The following is a 19,821-nucleotide window of genomic DNA, read 5'->3' as shown; positions in this document are numbered from 1 at the left end:
GGATTCGAACCCGCCACCTTAGGTGTATGTGGCTGGCGCCTTAGCCGCTTGAGCCACAGGCGCCGAGCCTCTCTCTCTCTCTTTCTTGACACATAATTTCACTTTATCACCCTTAGTGGAGTGCCATAGTTCACAGCAACCTCAACTCTTGGGCTTAAGCAATCCTCTTGCCTTAGCCTCCCAAGTAGGAGACTTTTCTTGGTAATGTTTGAGTCCAAGATAAAAGCTAAATGGGTTTAGTTGTACCCTGCTCAGATGCAGAGAAGTGGAATCCCAAGAGCAAAGAAACACAATCTGGAGTAAATGAATTTGAACACAAATATTCAAAGGCAAGGAATTCCGTCAGTCCGTATTTGGCACAAATAAGAGAACTTGGGTGCTGGGTGGAACTGGTTTTTTTCCATTGTTGACCTGGCAGAACCTTGTTATCTGAGGAGCTGAACAGGTTTGATGCTTTTATGAAGTAAGAAACAAAAAATTGGGCCAGCTAAAGGGTGATGACCACAGAAAAACAAAAGATGGAAATAATGGTATGCTTAATAGAATCAAAGGACTCATCCTTGCCCCCTCCCCCCAAAAGGAATCAAAGATCAAATAGGGAGAAGGAAGAGCAAGAAAGTGAAAAAACTGGGCAGACTTTAGTATACACATAAAACTGGCTTTACTGGCTGAATAATTCAGAGTGCTTCAAATGCCCTTTAGGTGCCCTGTGTAAAAGAAACTGAAGTAGATGAAGACAACATGACTGGCTAGGGGCGTGAGTCCTGGCAATGTATTTTTTGTTTGTTTGTTTTTTAAGAGACAGGGTCTTACTCTGTTGCCCAAACTGGAGTGCAGTGGCATGATCATAGTTCACTGCAACCTCCACATCCTGGGCTTAAGCCATCCAACCTCCTAAGTAGCTGGGACTACAGATGCATTCCACCATGACCAGCTTATTATTTTATTTTTGTAAATATGGAGTCTTACTATGTTACACAGTTTAGTCTCAAACTCCTAGGCTCAAGTGAGCCTCCTGCCTCAGCCTCCCAAAGTGCTAGGATTATAGGTGTGATCTGCATCCAGTTGTATTTGCTTTCAATTAGAAAAACTTGCTCTATTCTAAGAAAGTAAATTTATCTCTGTATTTCCTCAGTACCTCCTGGTTAGAAATAACAAAATGTATTTGCAGGATAACTGATGGGCAGTGCCTTCTACTAACTCTTACTTCTTCTTTTGGGAAGAATGAGAGAGTTATGTTAGGGAGACTGGGTACAAGTTGAAGTGTTCTGTCTGTTCATTTCAGGCCAGCAACTCACATCTGACCCACTGCTTAACCCTGGTATGTACCCAGCACACCTAGACCATTTGATTTCAGCTATTGGGAAGAAAGGGGCTCTTGTTTCTAAATTGCTTCTCTCAGCCAGCAATGGCCTCTCTCTGATACAGAAAGAAATACTCTGACTCATAGGCCATGTAACTAGGCCCTCTTCCTGGGCTGCACAGTGTTGCCTTGCAGAGAATTCTCCCTGCCCCCAAACTGTGGCTCTGATTATACCTAATCCAGTCTACAGACATCAAGGTCAGAGCAATGCTTTTTGTACTGTGCTGTGGAAACATCCTGTTCCATCAGATTCATTTGGCTCAAAGCACCTAAATCACTTCTTATTTTCTCTGCCTTCCCGTTATCCTGTAATTCCTCCCACCACAACCTCCCCAAAACAATTTCCAGTCCAACCTTGGACATAAGGAGTTCTGTTGTTCTACGCATCTCCTTTTGATTGATGTCTGAGTTGAGTCCCTCCTCCTACCCTAACTAGGAAACATACCTCCCTGTTTACACTTTGCTAATAGTTCCTGGTTGTCCTCTCAGGAAATATCAATGACCTTTTTGTGATAGGCTTAGAATCTGTTTTTCTAGTGTAAATACAATACATTTTTACCTTTCCCATTTCTCTTCTTTCCTTTACTGCACATCCTGGAGTCACATTCTCCCTGATCCTCAGTAGTGGACTGAATAGCTCCCCGCTGCACTGAGAAGTATCATTGTCTAGACTTCCTGGGTTCATCTTGTAAGCTCCTGGTAGTAGACTAGGTCCTATAATTTTGGATCCTCCAAAGTTTCTACTATCCTGCTTTGCAAAGTAAAGATTGGTTAGTAGGAGGTAAAGGAGAGGACCTCTGAGATCATAGGAACAGTGAGGTCTGGTTAGACTTCCGAATGCCCTGACATTCTGAAGGGGAAAGGCCAGTGGTTATGGTGAGAAAGAGCAAGGTAAAGAGTATAAAAGCATCCTGGCTAGAATTAAAAGCAAAACGAAACCAAGCCCTTAGCAAGAGAGGCTTTGGGAGAGAAAACTTTGAAATGTATTCAGAAGAGAGTCTTCAGGGCAGATCAAGTTTAAGAGCTATTGCTTGATAAGTAGTAACAAAGCTTTTGGTTTTCCCTGCTGTCATCTTTCCTTGGGGCATCATTGCTTGTCTTTTGTAAGGGCATTTTGAGATCCTTTACTTAAAAGTCTAATAGTAGAATTGCTGAAAACAATCTCAACTATAGTCTCCTTCCAGTGTCCTGTTAGAACACTGGTTAGAATCCCATACTGAATAATTGGCCATCCAAAATGGCAGCCGTGACTTTGCTATTCACTCTGTACTATGTCTTCTGTCCCTCTACTTCCTGCCCCACTGCCTTCACTTATACTAGTAGGAACATTGCCATTCTCTCATACTTGGCAGGAGCACCTTTAATCTGTAGGTATGCTATAAGCATGGATGTGTGTTTGTCTTCGTTGTGAATTTTTAGGATTTCTGTTTAGTAAATTTTGTGATCTCATTTTTTCTCCCTTTACTTTCCTGAGGGCATCAGAAAATCTAGACCCTATTCTAGATTTACTTTTAACATATTTAATTGCCCATTTTTTTCTATGAAAGGACAAGTCTGAAAAGGCATCATCAGCTAAGACTCTTTCCTTCTGTGCCCAGGGTCTAGTTTGTTTTGGTTTGGCCAGTTATGTTTTAATCTCATAAGGGCAGTAGGTCTAGACTAATGTAAAACTTACAGTGTAAGAAAAGAGAAACCTGTGAAGCCCTGTCTAAATTTGCTGCAAGTTTTCTCTGTTAGAACACTCCATAAACCATCTGAGTCTGGGGAAGGATGTCTTTTCTACTATAATCTCCACAGGGGTTCTGTAGGCAGAAGCAAACTCCTAGGGAGTTTACTTAACATACAGAACAAGCACAAAAGCATCACTACAGCATCCTGCCCATGCCAGTCTCACATCTCATAGTTGTACTTGATTTCTTCCTTCATTATTGAAAGATCTAAAAACAATGACTCGGCGCCTGTAGCTCAGCAGCTAGCATGCCAGCCACATACATTGGAGCTGGTGGGTTTGACTCCAGCCCGGGCCTGCCAAACAACAACGACAACTACAACCAAAAAATAGCTAGGCATTGTGGCAGGCACCTGTAGTTCCAGCTACTTGGGAGGCTGAGGCAAGAGGATTGCTTAAGCCTAAGAGTTTGAGGTTGCTATGAGCTGTGATGCCCTGGCACTCTACCCAGGGTGACAACTTGAGACTGTGTCTCAAAAAAATAAAATAAAATAAAATAAAAGTTCTAAAAACAAGAAAGCTGAATATTTTTTTTCTCAGAGAAAGCTTCCTGAAAGAGAGGGACTTTCTCTGTCCCTATTGCCACTCCACCCTGATGTATAGATAAGAATAGGGGCAGCTGGCCTAGGGACTCTGTTTTTGTTACCAAATCTTATCTTTGTGAGTGTTACCAGGAATAGTCATGGGTCTTCTTTTTGCCTTCCCTCATGCTTGAGGGTTTCTGTTCTTGTAGGGTCTGGAACCTTGGAAGATGTGCTACCCATCTAAAACAATGATAAAACAGGAAATGGGAAGTGGTCACATGTCTGAGTTCCAAAAGCACCCCCTTGGCCTACAGATTGAACACCAAAACTATTGGATCTAAGCCAGGCTAGAGGAAGCTAAAACTTCTGGATGGGCAGGCTCTGCCTTCCCTCTCCAAAACAAATGGAATCACACTATGTTCCTGATTTTCCCTTTCCTGTCTTTTATGATAAGCTTCCAAAATATTCTTGTTTCTCTTCTTTCCTGGAATTAAGTAGCAGCTTCTGGTGGAGGTTCTATCTGAGCTTAGATTGTGCTTTTCTCCCTCCCTTTTCTCTCATAAAGCAGTGGTAACTGTATTATACTTCTCTTTCTTTCTGTTTCTCTCCCACAGGAGAGGACTGAATCCTCCTCATCGTGTCAAGTCCATCTCCATGACAACTTTCACTGAGCCCGAAGTAATATTCCTGCAATCTCGTGGCAATGAGGTGAGCTACTACTGATGGAATGGTCAGAAGGCTGTATTTACCCCATCTATAGATGGAGCCTGGCCTCAAGCTTGTAGTATTGAGTATGTTGATTGAGTATGTAAGATTTCTTATCCTATATATATATGTATCTTTACAGACTCTTATTTATACACATTGTGAGAATCAAGGAAAGGAGCAATATCTCCATAGGGGGTACTCTCTGGAATCTGATGACTGGAAATTGCCATCCTTGGTGTTAGTAGTACCCTTAACTTACTGGTGATCAGCTTACTTAGAGGGTGCCATCAAGGGCCTCTGGAGGATGTCTTGGAAATTTTCTCTGACCCTATCCCCATCCAAAGTTAGTTCTCCATAATTCTCATGGTCCCCTATTTTCCTTTTTTAGTATATATCATAAGATGTCATTATAAATTTATTTTTACTTCTCTAAAAACTCTGAGGGCAGATTAGATTATAAACTGTATGAGGGTAGGGATCATGTCTGGTTTGTAGGTATACCCATATCCTAGCACTGTCCATGATCAATAAATATTTATTGATAAATAAATTGGAAATGGCATCATTTTTATTTCATGCTTTCTGCTCCAACACCTCTGTCACCTTTTAGGTTTGCAGGAAGATATGGCTAGGTCTGTTTGATGCTCGGACATCTTTAATACCAGATTCCAGGGATCCTCAGAAGGTGAAGGAGTTTCTCCAGGAAAAATATGAGAAGAAGAGATGGTAAGGAGAAGGAAAAGCAGTGACTATGAAGATGTGTTCAAAACATCTTTCATCTGACAGTCCAGTATCCAGAGTCCAATTTGGGCTTCTTACAAAGGCTAGATTTGGATTGGTTCTGTTCCATTCATTTAGTTAGGGCTAAATTCTGACTTCACAATAATAAATCTCCATGAAAGGACAACTTGTTCTCAGTTGCTAACCCTGCAGATTTGATGTTCCCTCTTTTGGGGTGACAGTGGACTGATTGGAATGGGAAGGTAGGCCTGTAGGAATTTACTTTTATAGCTCAGCTGATCTTGTACATGGAGGAGAGATGGCTGGAAGCGCATGTCTTATAGATTTTTGCTCTGACCCATCATTTCATGACTCTTAAGTATAGTCATCTCTTTATATCTGCAGGTTCTACATCCACAGATTCAACCAACCACAGATCAAAAATATTCAGAAAAGCTGGGCACGGTGGCTCATACCTGTAATGCTAGCACTCTGGGAAGCCAAGGCAGGTGGATAGCCTGAGCTCAGAAGTTTGAGACCAGTCCGAGCAAGAGTGAGACCCTATCTCTACTGAAAATAGAAAAACTAGCTTAGCATTGTAGTAATGCTCCCCTACTTGGGAGGCTGATGCAAGAGAGTTGCTTGAGCCCAAGAGTTTGAGGTTGCTGTGAGCTATGACGCCACGGCACTCTACTCAGGGCTCAGAGTAAGACTGTCTCAAAAAAAAAAAAAAATCAGAAAAAAATAACAATATAATAATAAAAAATAATACAGATTTTAAAATATAGTAACTATTTGTGTTACATTTGTATTGTATTAAAATTTTAAGTAATCTAGAGATTACTATACTATACTTTAAAATTTAAGTATACCGGAGCGGGCGGCGCCTATGGCTCTGTGAGTAGGGCGCTGGCCCCATATACCGAGGGCAGGGGGTTCAAACCTGGCCCCAGCCAAACTGCAACAAAAAATAGGTGGACATTGTGGCTGGCGCCTGTGGTCTCAGCTATTTGGGAGGCTGAGGCAAGAGAATCGCCTAGAGGTTGCTGTGAGCTGTGATGCGACCACATTCTACCAAGGGCAACAAAGTGAGACTCTGTCTCTAAAAAAAAATATATATATATATACATATATATATATGCAAAATAATAATAATAAAGTATACAGGAAGATGTATATAAGTGACATGAAATTACTTCACCATTTTATACAAGCAATTTAAACATCCTCTGATTTTGGTATCCTCTGGTGGAGATCTTGGAACCAATCTCCTGAGAATACCAAGAGACAACTGTATTCAGTTTTCCTGATGGAGAAAATAGCATTTCCATTCTTCTTTGCCTTTGCTTTCTGAAGGGTCGTTTTTCTGTTTAATCTCTGGGATGTGTACATATTGGGAGTAACTATAATATGGAGAAGAGAATACAGAGCACAAGAAGACTGATGTAAATAAAACCACATTTTGGAGTCCCTGCTAGGAATCTTTAGGATTAAGATGATATTTCCAGAGTAGGGAAAGGGGATTTTATTGAGAGTATCAGGAGCTAGCAGGATAGAAGTAAAGATAGTGAACAGTTAGAGGATGAGGTAGCAGACACCTTTTCTGTGTGACAGAGAATGAGGAATCTGAAAAAACACCCAGGAAATAAAAAGGGGGGCCTTGAGTAGGAAGCTGGACAATTAGATCATCTGTCCATCAGCACTATTGCATGTGTTATATTGCACATGTTATTGCTTGAAACCCAAATGGTTTGAGGTATCAAAAAAAGGCTGGGGAGAAGAAAGAAAAATAGGCACAAACCAGAGCAAACTGAATACTCCTGCTAAAAAAAAATAATCTTCAAGTGCCCAAAGGAATGCTCAAACTAGGCAGAATTTTTTTTTTTTTTTTTTTTTTGGAGAGAGAGAGAAAATCTTGCTCTTATTACCCTGGGCTAAAGTGCAGTGGCATCATCACAGCTCACTGCAACCTCCAAATCCTGGGCTCAAGCGATCCTCTTGCCTCAGACTCCCTAGTAGCTGCAACTATAAGCACATGCCATCACACCTGGTTAATTTTTCTATGTTTAGTAGAGACAGGGGTCTTGCTCTTGCTTAGGCTGGTCTTGAACTCCTGACCTCAAGCAATCCCCTAGCCTCAGCCTCCTAGAGTGCTAGGATTACAGGTGTGAGCCACCACACCTAGCCAAGATAGGCAGAATTTTGCTAAGTCATTAAATTATCTCCAGAAGGAGGTATTAATAGGAAAAAAAAACTGAGAAAGGACATTCACTCCTGTAACCTTTTTTTTACCCCCCCAAATCCTTAAGCTGAGCATGGTCCAAGGTTTTATCCCTCTCTGTACAGCATAATCATTCTTTCCCAAAGGTATGTCCCCCCAGACCAGATCAAGGGGCCCACCTATACCAAAGGCAGTACCTCCACCCCCGTCCAGGGCTCCCTCTCAGAAGGGAAGCCCCTTCGGACACTTCCTGGTGATCCTGTGCCAACTCTCTCAGCTGCTGCCTCCATCTCCAGCCAGGTAACAGTCAGATATGCCTTTCATGTTTATGTGTTTATGTTGAGGTTTGGGAGACAGGGGTGTCAGTTACCTATGTCTTGCATTTATCATCTTTGAATCTCCTATATTTTGGAAGACAGAACCCAACAGGAAGTGATATTTAAGGAAGTCAGAGTATTGACTGCATATCAGACCATTCCCTCTAAGGGAACATAGAAGGGGCCAGGACACTGCATCTAATACTTGGGAAAGATGAGGAGGTAACAGCTCTAGGAGTAATTTTAGACAACATTCCTGTATATCTCAGGGTTACCTCTGCTCATATATTCTAAAATGTATGGTTCTGGGAGCTGGCATACTGAGCAGACAAGGATGATATGAGGTATGAGAGGAGCTAAGACAACTTCTGCCTGGGAATCCTCTCAGTTAAGGACAGTTATTTGCTGTATGCTCTCTCTGCCTGCCTGCCTGGGGGAAGCCAGGGGAGTCATAGAAGGGCCTGAGTAATGTCTGGGATTCTAAGTGCTAAATGCAATTCCTTCTCCTCTAAGTCTGTCAGCCAGTCTCAAGCTCGGACATCCCAGGCCCGGAGCTCTCAGCTACCTTCGCACTCCTCTGTCAAGAAAGCCAGTACTGACCTGCTGGCTGACATCGGTGGAGACCCCTTTGCTACTCCTCCAGCAGCACCAGCTTTTGCTGCATTCCCAGCCTTTGGAGGTCAGTGGGACTTAGAGTGAGAACCTCCCTACAACTTATGTACATATGACACAAGAAATTCAACCCTTCAGGGTTAACCAAGTTTCCCATGCTTCTACATCTCTTGCTGCTTGTGGACATGATGGTTATTCTGAAGCAGCAAGGCTGGGGTCAAATAAGTACAGCAGGTTGTGCTTGTGGCTTTGACCATAAAGCATTACAGTTGGGGGCTCCTAGCACTTCCTTTTGGCACACTGGAAGTAGCCTTTTTTTTATTGCTTTTTCTATTAAAATGGGAGGAGGGGATTATCATGTGTTCTTTTCCCCTACCCACTTCAGTGATAGGCAATACAGGATTGAGCAAAGTGGTATCTCTTTTCCCTTTTTATTTTTTAAGCTCCTTTTTCTAAGAAAACATAATTTTTTCATATGATTCTGTTGCAAACTAGGCCCCGATAAAAATGTTAATGCCTCATGGAGTAGGATAAGAGATGACAGGGAGTAAACTTGGAGGCTTCTGGATATCCCTTTCCCCCACTGCCATCTCCCTCTAAAGAAGACCCTAAGCAAAGGCAGAAGTACCAGAAGAGCAGTCCTTACTCTTTAGATTGGTAGGCATATAGATGTACATTACAATTTCTATATATAACCTGTTATTTCCTCTACCTATAGGCCAGACACCTTCACATGGGGGCTTTGCCAACTTCGATGCCTTTGGCAGTAGCCCCAGCTCTTCTGCATTTGGAAGCATCCCTCCAACTGGCCAAGCCCCATTCCAGGCCCAGCCAACACCTGCAGGTAAACTCTGCCCCACTGGTTTCCTTTCTCTCTTCTAACTGCATCCAGTTGTCCACATTCATAACTCTTAAAAAAGGACATCCCTCCCCTTTTTTTTTTTTTTTTTTTTTTTTTGAGACAGAGCCTCAAGCTATCCCCCTGGGTAGAGTGCCATGGCATCACAGCTCACAGCAACCTCCAACTCCTGGGTTCAAGCGAGTCTCCTGCCTCAGCCTCCCAAGTAGCTGGGACTACAGGCGCCCGCCACAACACCTGGCCATTTTTTTTGATGGCAGCCATCATTGTTGTTTGGCAGGCCTGGGCTGGGGATTCGAACCTGCCACCTTAGGTGTATGTGGCTGGTGCCTTAACCGCTTGAGCCACAGGCACCGAGCCATACCTCACCTTTCATTCACATCCTTACCTAAAGAACTATGCACAGGAGACATAAGCACAAAGAAAAGCATACCCAGGAAAGGATGAGAGTTGTCTGATACATTTTTGTCAGGAAGAGAGGGCTCTATTTTTTTTTCCACATAAGCAAAATTACTAAAATCATACCAGGAGCTATGCAGATTATACACTAGGAAATTTCTGACTAGGAAGTATAGAAGGCACAAGTCCTAGGAAATTTGAGAATGGACATGATTTTTTTTCTAAATTGTCTGCATGGTATACTGCCCAAAAGGGTCAAGATTCAAGATGGTATCCAGAAATCCTTACTCATCTCTCTAACAGCAAAGGCCTATAAATTTTATGCTATGTCAGTTAGCAATTGCAAGAGACTCTAAAGTTCTTCCTCAAGTATTTGGCTCCTCCCCAAGCTCCCAGACATCCAGTCTTCATAGCCTTTGGGCTGCCCTCTGCCTTTGGACATCCTGGACACAGGGAAGAGAAGCTGGAGCACTGTTCAGCCTAGCTGTCTTGGGAAAAGCCAGTGACTTACCCTCTGTCTTTCTCTCTTCCTCTACCCACCCTTTCCCTCCTCCACCTCACTGCCAGCCAGTCGGATGCTAACTGGAAGTTACAGCTTTGGTAAGTTATTCTTTCCACCTCACAGCCTACCCAAGGTGCTCTGATCATAGACTTTTGAGTTTAGAAGGAACTTTTAACATTTATAGTCATTTTTAAAATGAGGCAGTTAAGCAATTTGCCTAGTTGTGCAGCCCACAGAGATCAGAGCCCATACTTCTTGATTGTCACTATGCCTTTGCACTGTGCCACTGTGAGCTGGTGGTTGCTTTTTTTTTTTTTTGGTAGGGACAGAGTCTCACTTTATCGCCCTTGGTAGAGTGCTGTGGCATTACACAGTTCACAGCAACCTCCAACTCCCAGGCTTAGGTGATTCTCTTGCCTCAGACTCCCGAGCAGCTGGGGCCACAGGCGCCTGCCACAATACCTGGCTGTTTTTTTGTTGCACTTTGGCCGGGGCCAGGTTTGAACCCGCCACCCTTGGTACATGGGGCTGGCACCCTACCCACTGAGCCACAGGTGCTGCCCTGCTTTTGTTTTTATTTTAATTTTTTTGGATGGAAGCAGGAAAAGACATTTTATATTGATAAAAGTTAAGTTCACAAAAACATTCTCACAATGATGTCCTTAAATGATATCACCATAACCTGGAGATTCAAAACTGATTAGACACAATGAGAATGTAATGAGCCAATGGAATAGGAGATCATAATATACTCTCTCATAAGATTAACAGATAGATAGATAGACATAATATACTGTCTCACAAGATTAACAGATAGATAGATGGACAATAATAGTTTAATAAGTTTTATCTAATGTGAATAAAACTTTGTAACTATCAAACAGAATATATTTATTTTCAAACATATAACCTTTTTATAATTTAACCATATACTAGGAAACAAAATCTCCCATAAATTCTAACAAAAAACTGCATAGGTCACATTCTATATGATAAAATATATAAAGCTTGAAACAAATAAGAAGATGTAACACTAAAAACAGATAAAAGTTCATGTCCACAAAGTATTTGTAAAACATCTATAAATATAAAAAAAATAACATACAAGGGATTCAAGCAAGTAATATACTGAAAAAATATGAAAATATTCTCAACTTAATTGAAGACATGCAAGTTAGAATAATATAATTTTGTACATTCTATTGGCAAAAACGTTAAAGATTGATGATGTCCAACATTATGTGAGGAAATGGACCCTTTTGTGCACTGTTGGCAGAAGTATAAATTGGTACAGGAATATCCAATTTAGCAAGAAGTGGAAGCACTATGAAACAGCCTATACCATGTTTCCCCAAAAATAAGACAGTGTTTTATATTTATTTTTTCTCAAGAAGACACGCTAGGGCTTATTTTCAGAGGATGTTTTCCTCTCTGCACCAAAATGCATGGCTATGCAGCATATCTAGTAATTCAGATTACGTCCGTTACTAGGTCTTATTATCAGGGTAGGATTTATATTTAACAAATGCATAGAAATCCTGCTAGGGCTTATTTTGGGGGTAGGTTTTATTTTCAGGGAAACACGGTACAAGGTTGTTTAAAAATGGTCCCTTAAGAAATGCCTTCTTGGCTCGGCGCCTATAGCTCAACCGGCTAAGGCGCCAGCCACGTACACCTAAGGTGGCGGGTTCTAATCCCCAGCCCGGACCCGCCAAACAACAATGACGGCTGCAACCAAAAAAAAATGGCCGGGCGCTGTGGCGGGTGCCTGTGGTCCCAGCTACTTGGGAGGCGGAGGCAGGAGACTCGCTTGAGCCCAGGAGTTGGAGGTTGCTGTGAGCTGTAATGCCACGGCACTCTACCCAGGGGGGGAAAGCTTGAGGCTCTGTCTCAAAAAAAAAAAAAAAAAAAGAAATGCCTTCTTAGTACAATTAGTTGCTTTAAAGACAAAGCTTTCAGGGAAGACCCTGAGAGAAGGAAAGTCTCAGCCCCACAGACATCCCAGGCATTAAACCCTTTCTCCAGTAGCTGGTCCTCTCAAGAAGTAGTCAATCTACAGCTAAATCCAGAGCCAACCAACATTTAAGAGGATCCTGCCATTACTGGAGATTTGACGTATTATGAAAGGAAGAAAAGAGCTCCCCCTTTTTTTTTTTTTTGGCCTGGGCTGGGTTTGAACCTGCCACCGCCAGCATATGGGACGAGCGTCCTACCCTTTTGACCCATAGGCGCTGCCCAAGCTCCCTTTTGAAGTTGAGGAAAATAGCTCAACTAGGCCAGTGATATGACCAAAATTTAATGCTAAGTGGTAAACTGCATTCACTTTCCACTACACCTTGATCTTGTAGGTGTTCATGTGAGTGTGACATAAAGAACTATTAAGGCCAGGTACAGTGGTTCCTACAGTAATCCCAACGCTTTGGGAAGCTGAGGCAGGAGGATGACTTGGGGCCAGGGGTTCTAGACCAGCCTGGGCAATGTAGCAAGACCTTGTCTCTACAAAAAGTTAAAAAATGAGCCAGGCATGGTGGCATGTTCCTGGGATCCTGGCAATTCAGGAGGTGGGAGGATTGCTTGAGCCCAGGAGTTTGAGGCTACAGTGAGCTATGATTGTGTCACTGTACTCCAGCCTGTCAAAAAAAAAAAAAAAAAAACATTGAGTGTCAAGTAGGAAAGGAGATCTTGAGAGGCGGGTGTCTCTTCTGACAAGCCTGGTTTTATTTTTATATATCTGAGGGGGAGGATGCGGAAGGGTGGTTTTAAAAACTGTAACTGCTATAAGGCATGTGTACAAATCCAGCTGCATGGAGTGAGGCTCTGGAAGTGTATAAGAAGCATATGAAAATCAAACAAGAGCACGCAGGTATTCCAAGGAGCCACCCCCTCCTTTGTGAGAATGGGGATCTGTGCAGGGGGCTCAGCCACCTAGGTTAGGAACTGTTCTGCCCCCTAGTGTCCTCAGAAGATACAGCATGCGCTGTCACCCAGAGAAGCTCTGCTTCTCTTCCAGCCTGGTAGGGTTGAAGGCCTGTTCCTCTCTGGGGAAGCTCCTAGAACATGAAGGCTAGGTCAGTACTGAAGAATCTGACTCATCATAGGAAAGAACTGTGTTCTTCTGGAAATTCCCATATACTGTAATATGAGGTAATGGAGCAGGGGAAAGGCCAGGGCCTGGAGAATCAGTGCAAGATCCAGCACCACTCTGCTGGCCTTCCAGCCTGTCTTATATCCTGTGATTTGAAAGGACTGATGACCATGTATGCCCAGAGGTATTATTGTCTCACATGGAAAGGTTGTTCATCTGGAAAGCCCAGGCATTTGGGAAGGAGATGGCAGAGGAAAGCACTATCTTGGAAGTGCCGACACTTAGTGAGAAGAAACTAGCCCTGACAACCTGGCAGTAGGTAGACACTGGGCATTTTGTCTCTTCCCTGCTGGATTCTGAGCTTCTGCAACTTAGGGCCCAGTTTCCCCTTGTTTATGCTTAGTACCTGGCACATGGAGGATCCCCTTAAAAAAATAAAAACAGGGCAGCACCCATATCTCAGTGGGTAGGGCACCAGCCACATACACTGAGGCTGACAGGTTTGAATCTGGCCTTGGCCAGCTACAACAACAATGACAACTGCAACAACAACAACAAAAATAGCCAGGTTGTTGTGGTGGGCGCTTGTGGTCCCAGGTACTTGGAAGGCTGCGCAGGAGAATTGCTTGGGCCCAAGAGTTTGAGGTTGCTGTGAGCTATGTTACCATGGCACTCTACCCAGAGCGACAGCTTGAGACTCTGTCTCAAAAGAAAAAAAAATAAATAAAAAAAATAAAAACAGCCTTCAGAAAAGGAAGAGCAAGAAGATTCAGGTTCAGTTGTAGAGTATTCAGAAAAGCCCAATACTTAACTGACAAGAAATTAGGCTGTGGTCCTACAAAGCCAGGGAGCAAGGAAGATTTGAGAACCACCCTGGCTTTTCCTTTTCCTTGTCTTGTGTCTTTATTTTTTTCCTTGCCCTTTTTCTTCCTCTTAGCTCTCACAAAAAAGTAATCCCTCTTTTACAAATGCTACCCCCTCATCATTTCCACTTTCTGCAGCATTTCATCCTATCAGCTATCTCAACAGGACTTCACCTCTACTTCTTCCACCTCTGCTTATATATACCCTCTTCCTACAAAGGTGCTCAAGGTTTCTTATCCTACAAAATGTTTCCACAGCCTCATTCATGCTAGTCTCCAATGTCTCATTTTCTCTCTGCAGCCATCCCTCTAGCAAGAGGAGCCTGTGGCCTTCATTTATTCATTCTTTTTGTTTTTCTGTTTTCCCACTTTTTTTTTTTTTTTAGACAGAGTCTCACTATGTTGCCCTTGGTAGAGTGCTGTGGCATCACAGCTCACAGCAACCTCAAACTCTTGGGCTTAAGTGATTCTTTTGCCTCAGCCTCCCAAGTAGCTGGGACTATAGGCACCCACCACAGTGCCCACCTATCTTTTGTTGTTGTTGTTGTCATTGTGGTTTAGCAGTCCTGGGCCAGGTTTGAACCTACCAGCACCCTAACCACTGAGCTGTGGGCGCCGAGCCTGTTTTCCCACTTTTTAAACCATTTTATGGCATAATATGCTTACTATTCTATACCTTGATTTTTTTTTAACTTAATAGTACTATTAGATCTTTTTTTATATCAGTATACTAAGAGCTTCTTCATTCTTTTTTATAGCTCCATGATTATCTATTGTATATATTTTATTTAATCAGTCTCTACTGATACAAATTCAGGATGTTTCCAGTCTCCTGCTGTTAAACAGTGCTATAGTGATAACCCTTTATATGTATCATGGTTTGTATATTTGCAAGTTTTGCCTATAAGAAAATCCTAGCAGTGGAAATGGTCTAGTAGGGACACAGTTAGTACCAAAATAAACAAAAGCTTATTACTGCAAATATTCCAAGTGCTATGAAGGAAATAAGCAGGGTACTGTGGAAGGAAACCAGAGCCTAATTCACATCAGTGGGTCAGGGAAGGTCCATTCAAAGACTTGTTTCTTTTGAGACTGAAAGGTAAGTAGGAGCTAGCCAGCTAAGGTCATGGGCAGAGCCTCTTGTTGAAGGCAAAGACTTCAAGAGAGTTAGGGTAATATCTTGTTCACTTGTGTTTTAATCTGTGTCAGCCATCATGCGTTTCCTCTAAGACCTTTTCTTGCTTCTCTGACCTTAGAAGCAGTTTCTTGCATCATAGGCATGATAATCCCTCATGTTTGTGTTATACTTCACAAATTTCAATACCCTTTCATTTATCTCTAAGGGTCTTTACAACCATCCTACAAGAGGACTCAGAAGAGTGAGATGGTAGCAAGTGGTAGAGCTACAGCTAGAATCCAGTTTTCCGGATTCTGCCAATTCATATATTTATTCAGCAAGCAATTGTTGAGCACCATCATGTGGTAGACTCTAGGAAAAGTTTAACTTCCATAAGTGCATCTTCCAGCACTCAAAAAAAAAATAAAGCCTTTTTCCATTTGTTGTTTCATTTGACCCTCACAATAGCCCAGGATGGCCGACAGGGTCCTGACGATACAGATGAGACCTTGACACATAGATGAAGAGGCTTTCTTAAAATGGCAGGGACTCAGGCCTCTTTACATGAGATTAGATTGCTTGGAATTTCCAAGACTTTTGCCCCTTGGGCTATTTGTAAGGTCTCCCAAGGTCCTCTATGCTTTTTCTTGTTGGCTCTGAAGACAGGAAAAGCAGGAGAATATGGGAGGTGGCCTAGCCCCATGAACAGCCATGCCAAGCTCAGGGCATAAGGGTGGCCTCCCAAGAGGAGGTGGCTCAGTGGGGGGAAGGAATGGTACTGGCAGCTAGAAACTGATCATCAGCTCCACAGCCCAGGAGAGGCTTCTGAATGTGCTCAGGCCTTGCTATCCTTCAGACAGCTCCTCTGCCTGCCATTTCATGTGATGTCTCAATAAATGGAAATGCTGGTTTGAGGAAAAGACAAATGTTTTTATCTACTGAGGGAAAAAATGGGACATTTAAGCCAAATTAGAGCAGCAAGGAGGATGGCCTAACACAAGGGAGGGCTGCTTTTCACTCAACAGAGATAGCTTTGAGCACAGGGGAGATCAGGCTGGGCTGAGCTATCTCCTTGCCCAGAATCCTCAGTGGGAGACAAGCCCTGCTGAACTGGGTGGGCTCTGGGAAAATAGGTGGCTCAGAGAACCCACTGGGTACCGCTTATACCATCATTCCATTCCTCCTCCCCTGCACCACTAGCTCCATCTCCTTTCCTGCCCCTTCCATCCTGTCTCACCTCAGTATTCCCTGTTGTATTTCCGATGATTGCTCAGGGAGCAGCCAGGTGACTCCATTTGGTGCCACTCCCCTTGTACCTGCCAGTCAGCCAAACAGCCGTGCAGATATGGGCAGCTACCTGGGACCAGGGGTTTCAGCTGGAGGTATTCCTGGCAGGTAGGTGCGGACACTGGGTACTCTGCCTTGCCTTCCAGCCTAATCAGCACCTTCTGGCCCCTCTCCTCTCCTCCCTCTCACTCACCCTTCTCATCCTTGGAAGTGGTATGGGTTGGCTGTCTCCTGGTCCCTTGCTCAGCTTGGATCCTTGGTCCTAGACAATGTGCATGCTGACTTTTCTCCCCATATTGCAGCATCTTCGGGATGACCAGCCAGGTCCCCACGCTCCAGTCTGCTATGACTGGTGGCAGCAGCAGCACAGGGCTTGCCTTTGGAGGTGAGTCCTACCTATGGAGACCCAGAGAGGGGATCCAAAGCCAAGAAGAGACTGGGGACTCTGGAAAGGGAGGAAGGTGGAGAAAGATATGCACCAAGGGGTGGTGCCTGTGGCTCAAAGGAGTAGGGCACTGGCCCCATATACCAGAGGTGGTGGGTTCAAACCCAGCCCTGGCCAAAAACTGCAAAAAAAAAAAAAAAAGATATGTACCAAAATTTAGAGCAATACTCAGTCAACACAGAATTAAGCAAATAAGAAAATAAATACTTTTCTTCAACCTTTACCCTCCTATGCAGCCTTCACCAACCCATTTGCAGCCTCTGCTGCCCAGCCCCAGCTGCCTTCCACCAACCCATTCCAGCCCAATGGCTTGGCCCCAGGTAAGCCGCCATCATGATCCTCTACCCGGAGGTCACCTGCCCTGACCATGTGAGACTCTTCCAGGGTGCATATTCCCCTGCAGCTACTCCCTTAACCCCTTATCCCATGCTATCAGAAGTGGCAGAGAGCCCCAGTCATTCCCCTGCCCACTCATTGTCAGGCCACCTAGCACCTGAATCACAGAATCATATTTTAGAATTAGAAAGAAAAAAAAAAAAACAAACTGCTACTTACCTGAGACAAAGCTGAAGATTATTTTAGAGTTTTAGAACAACAGTGGCAGTGACTCTCCTATCTCCAAGCCACAGCAGTATCTCTCTGGGCACCTAGCTTCTCTTGGTTCTGTGCCCCAAACTTAAGCCACCTGAAACCACAGCCCTGTTCCCTGCCTTGTCAACCTGAGTTCTCTGGTCCCTCAATGTGGCCCTCCTCAGTGCTCCCTGAAACCTCCAGGCCAGGGAGAGAACAGAACAAGAGCTAAGAGATCTGGAGCTGACCACATGGCAGGCCCAGTGCCCAGTGGTTTATAGCATTGCTTAATTTCATAGCAGCCTTGGGAAATAGATATTCCCCCACTTTAGAGATGAGCAAACTGAGGCACAGATAGGATTAGAAATGTGCCTAGGTTTATGCGGTTTAGTAGGTAACAGGAATCTGGGCCCAATTCTGTGCCCATGAGTATCACCACTGTGCTCTTCTGGGTGGGGGAAGGGCAGGTTTGGTCCATATTTGAGAAGAATTCCATGGCTCCTTCAAGGTACTTCTACCAGGCACCATTTGTTAGGGGAAAAAAAAATCTATCCCATTTTTCCATCATGGAGGGATTTAGGAAAAACAGTTCTCCAACCCACCTTGTAGAAGTCCTCTTGAACTTCGTGTTTCCCATTCCACAGGGCCTGGCTTTGGGATGAGCAGTGCTGGGCCTGGCTTTCCCCAGACAGTACAACCCTCTGGGGCAGCACCTTTTGCCAGCACCTTTCCACCACCGATATTTTCACCACAAAGCTCGCTGACTCCACAGCAGAATGGTAAGAGATGCGCCCTCCTTTCTCACCCCATCCTGCTCTGTGCAGCAGATCATAGCTCATAGGCATGAGAGCCAGCAACCTCCAACTCCTGGGCTTAGGCAATTCTTTTGCCTCAGCCTCCCAAGTAGCTGGGACTACAGGCACCCACCATAATGCTCAGCCGATTTTTATTGCAATTTGGCCAGAGCCAGGTTTGAACCCGCCACCCTCAGTATATGGGGCTGGCACCCTACCCACTGTGCCACAGGCACCACCCGCCTGGTGCCCTTTTTGACCAGTAGTGGGGACAGGGAAGCAAGCCACCTGCCCATGTGCTCTGACTGCTTAGTACCTTTATTCCCTTTATCCAGGAAAGCCCCCTCCTACTATAGCCAGTGCCCATCCCGCAGGAAGGTGGGCAGAGCTGGTCAACAGCAGCAGCAGAGAGGTGGGCTAATGTCAGCTCAGTTGTCCCTCTTGCCTCCCAGGCTCTTCCTTTGGGGACTTAGGATCGGCCAAGCTGGGGCAGAGGCCACTGAGCCAGCCAGCTGGGATCTCCACCAACCCTTTCATGGTGAGTGCCCCTATGGTTTGGGGCGTGGGCTTTCACTCTAGAGGGTCGGGACAGAGTCCTTCCAGAAGGGGGTGACAGAAGTTCTGCATTGTCCAAGCCAGCATGGGTGGGTTGGTTCTAGGCCTAGTTATCTCCTCCCCTGCCCCTCTGAGGGCTTCTCTCCTTCACTTTCCTACTTCCCCTTGCACAGCAATTTTGAAGGAAAAAGGAATCCTGAACTGGTTTCTTCTCTGGCCTCCTTTTCTTTAACCCTAATTTAATAATTTGTTGTGTTTCTTTCCAGACTGGATCCTCATCAAGCCCATTTGCCTCCAAACCTCCAACCACCAACCCATTCTTGTAGCACTGTGTCCTCTGGGGCCTCTTCCCTGTGCTGTGGGGCCCCTCTGCCCCAGAGCTTTGGTGACCACTTGCCTGTGGGTCTGAGACCAGCACAGGCCCTGTTCTTCAGGATCAGGGTCTTAGGGATGGTGGAGGTGCTGATGCTTTGCTTGGGGCTTACAGATGAACTGACAGCCCTTCAGTCAGATGCCTCAAAGGCTCCCTTCCTCCCTCCTTCTGCCCCCACCAGGAGGGAGCCCCAGCAGAAGTGATGGTAGGGATGCGTGGAGGAACCATGGCATTTTTTTCAGTTAATAAGCTCTCTTCCCTTCATCCCCAGCCCCATGGGCAGAGGAAGCCATGATACAGACCGACTGGCCTTCTCCATGGGAACAGTTTTTCCCCCATGCCCAGCTCCCTAACACTGTGCTCCATCCATGTGGACAGAGTACAGTGGGGAAAGTATGGTAAAGATGAAGCATGGTGTTGACAGGGACAGTGACCAGATGACTCTGGGACCAAGACCACACTTTCCTCTACCACCTGCCATTGTTTTGCTTCCCCAGTACTCCTTCTGTCCTGGCACTCAGGATGAATAGTTTTACCCATGTACACACAGGCCCAGCTCCTGTCAAGCACTTTAGTTAGCCATTGGTGTCATGTTTGGATACCAGTGTTTTATACTTACACATAGAGAGGATTTTCTAATATAGCCTAATATACATATATATATACACACACACACACACACACGTAACACACATATATATACACACATATCCAGCCATTCTTCTCCCAGACGTCTCCCATCTGTGCCTCAACCATCAAAGCCAGAGCTCCAGGGGTG

General features: G+C 44.4%; 1 protein-coding gene across 3 annotated transcripts in view; it reads left to right on the top strand.

Moving 5' to 3' along the window:
* AGFG2 (ArfGAP with FG repeats 2) overlaps positions 1–19,815 on the top strand; it is a 25,670-nt gene extending 5,855 nt beyond the window's left edge. Inside the window, exons 2-13 of one of the 3 annotated variants that reach the window (XR_001161645.1) lie at positions 4,231–4,324; positions 4,935–5,050; positions 7,412–7,565; positions 8,096–8,261; positions 8,913–9,038; positions 10,020–10,052; positions 16,294–16,414; positions 16,609–16,691; positions 16,988–17,071; positions 17,966–18,100; positions 18,548–18,653; positions 18,937–19,815. Coding sequence is in view for 2 of the 3 variants with exons in the window: in XM_012810825.1 (XP_012666279.1) it covers positions 4,231–4,324; positions 4,935–5,050; positions 7,412–7,565; positions 8,096–8,261; positions 8,913–9,038; positions 10,020–10,052; positions 16,294–16,414; positions 16,609–16,691; positions 16,988–17,071; positions 17,966–18,100; positions 18,568–18,653; positions 18,937–18,996 (1,258 nt within the window). In the remaining variant the exon portion in view is untranslated. The remainder of the gene's footprint in view (positions 1–4,230; positions 4,325–4,934; positions 5,051–7,411; positions 7,566–8,095; positions 8,262–8,912; positions 9,039–10,019; positions 10,053–16,293; positions 16,415–16,608; positions 16,692–16,987; positions 17,072–17,965; positions 18,101–18,547; positions 18,654–18,936) is intronic. The other 2 variants (XM_012810825.1, XM_012810827.1) reach the window with 2 other exon arrangements.
* The last annotated feature ends 6 nt before the right edge of the window (positions 19,816–19,821 follow it).

This window comes from Otolemur garnettii, unplaced genomic scaffold (genome assembly GCF_000181295.1).
Source record: "Otolemur garnettii isolate 467f Iridium unplaced genomic scaffold, OtoGar3 scaffold00142, whole genome shotgun sequence".
Lineage (NCBI taxonomy): Eukaryota > Metazoa > Chordata > Mammalia > Primates > Galagidae > Otolemur > Otolemur garnettii.
The sequence above is the reverse complement of the archived record's forward strand: the minus strand, read 5'-3'. Positions and strand labels throughout refer to the sequence as shown.